This window comes from Lathyrus oleraceus, chromosome 5, assembly GCF_024323335.1.
Source record: "Lathyrus oleraceus cultivar Zhongwan6 chromosome 5, CAAS_Psat_ZW6_1.0, whole genome shotgun sequence".
NCBI classification, from domain to species: domain Eukaryota; kingdom Viridiplantae; phylum Streptophyta; class Magnoliopsida; order Fabales; family Fabaceae; genus Lathyrus; species Lathyrus oleraceus.
The window spans coordinates 181,581,687-181,583,592 of NC_066583.1; the positions used below are offsets into that span (position 1 = coordinate 181,581,687).

At 40.0% G+C, this 1,906-nt stretch overlaps 1 protein-coding gene across 1 annotated transcript; it reads right to left on the reverse strand.

Moving 5' to 3' along the window:
* Positions 1 to 217: 217 nt before the first annotated feature.
* Positions 218 to 1,522, reverse strand: LOC127079576 (uncharacterized). The gene is made up of 3 exons (XM_051019960.1): positions 1,347 to 1,522; positions 795 to 1,232; positions 218 to 650 (listed from the first exon to the last, which is right to left on the reverse strand). The coding sequence occupies exons 1-3, from the start codon at positions 1,520 to 1,522 to the stop codon at positions 218 to 220; spliced, it is 1,047 nt and encodes a 348-aa protein (XP_050875917.1).
* Between the last annotated feature and the right edge of the window lie 384 nt (positions 1,523 to 1,906).

Consider the following 1,906-nt stretch of genomic DNA (forward strand, 5'->3'; position numbering starts at 1 on the left):
GCTAAGTCTATGAGTCCTAAGGAATCTCATATGTAGAAGGTCCTGCTGCTGGCTGATGCTTCCTTTTTTGCCTCTTTAGCTGAGCATTCTCGATCATAAGCTTGTCGGCGATTCCCTTCCAAGCACCTGAGGTGGGAGGTATGTTGGAGTACTCATGAAATGACTGGAATTTAGAGAGAAGTAAACCTTCTTGTTCCTCTTGTTTCTTTCTAGCTTGTTATTCCAAGATCTCAATCAAATCATTCTTCTCCTTTAGTTGCTGCTCCATCTTCATCTTCTTATCATTCAAGACATGGTACTTGCCTTCCCAAGTGTCTCTTTCCAATTTCAACCTATCCAAAACTTCTTGAAACTCTTCCCTATTCTCAATAGGAATGGTGGATGATGATGTTATAGCAAAAGGGAATGAAGGTTTCTCAAGAGCATAGGGCATCTTAAATTCACTGGCTCTAGCACAAACCCATTGGGTGTAGGGCTCAAAAGCAACACAATTATTTCTTCCTAATCGGTCTTTTCCTTTCCTGTGAATGTTGCGCCAAGCATGTATGATTCTATCCTTCAGACCGGAACTCTCTTCTTCATTAAGGTAAAAGATACCCGACAACAGAAGGTTATCGGGTTTATCCACCATAGGATATCCTAACTGGCGTCTGGCAAGGATAGGGTTGTAGTTAATTCCCCCATGTACACCAAGGAGAGGTACATTAGGAAATTCACCACAACTGTCAATAATTACTCCAACATCATAGGAGGGGTCATACCAATGTATACTCCCTTGATCAATGGATATGAACCTCTGAGACCATCTGAGCTTCTGTGGATTCTCCCTGAAGAGCCTGGATCTGGGTAAGTGAGAAATAAACCACTTATATAGGAGAGGTGAACAACAAAGAATGTTTCCACCACCTTTCTTTGTCCTGTGATGGATAAAAAGGTATGTATCTCCAAGTAATGTGGGTACTGGGTTACCAATTAAGAAGATTTGTATAGCATTAACATCCACAAAGTCATCAATGTTTGGGAAGAGCACAATTCCATAAATGAGTAGAGCAAAAATGGCTTCAAAGGCATCTCTAGTATCTGCTTCTACAAAGATAAAGGCTTTCTCCAACAGGAATCTAGAGGTTAGACCTAAAATCCCTCCTTTTTTAGTGAAGTTGGTCTTCACAACAAACGTTTCTAGGTGAAGTGCTTTAGCAATAGCTGCTGATGTAGAGGTCTTTTCTGAGCCACTGAATGGTAATTTGTCAGAGATTGGCAAACCGAACTAATAGGAGTATTCTTCTAGAGTAGGCATAAGCTGGTAGTCTGGAAATGTGAAGCAATGGTAGAGTGGATCATAAAACTGTATCAGGGTGTTGAGAACTCCATCTTCAACCTTGGTCTTCAAGATACCCATAAGTCTTCCATACTGAGCTCTGAAATCCTCTGGACTAACTATCATAGAACCAAGCTTCTTCAACTCTGTTAAATCAGGACATTTGAAAGTGTATTTCTTGGTATTCCTCCTTCCAAGTTCCATTTTACCTATCGATATTTGCAAAAGAAAACTATTGAGTTTCTTGGTTTTTATGCAAAAGGTTTTTATGGATGCATGAGTGCATGAATGAATGTTTCACAAATACAAGTTTAGGGTTTTGACATTAAGCATGGAGCCAAGGGTCTAACCATCTCACAATGTATGAACTAATAGGTTTATTTTGTACCTGTAGGATAATGTTCTGAAGTGGTTCCTAGAGTCATAGATCCATCTTTCGGATATTATCGGTTTAACGACTTACTCGCAGACCAATAATATTCTCAAGAGAAACTCGTCTGAGTGTAGCATCGCGTAACAATTAACTCAGATCTTACACCTGGATAATCTCCGCACTACATCCTAAAAAGGCTTAGAGGGGTTGAAAGG

Coding starts and splice junctions, on each gene's coding strand:
- LOC127079576 (XM_051019960.1), bottom strand. CDS start 1,522: ATGGAACTTGGAAGGAGGAATACCAAGAAATACACTTTCAAATGTCCT. Junction 1,233..1,346: donor GTTCTCAACACCCTGATACA/GTTTTATGATCC, acceptor ATTACCATTCAG/TGGCTCAGAAAAGACCTCTA. Junction 651..794: donor AAGCTCAGATGGTCTCAGAG/GTTCATATCCAT, acceptor TATCCTTGCCAG/ACGCCAGTTAGGATATCCTA.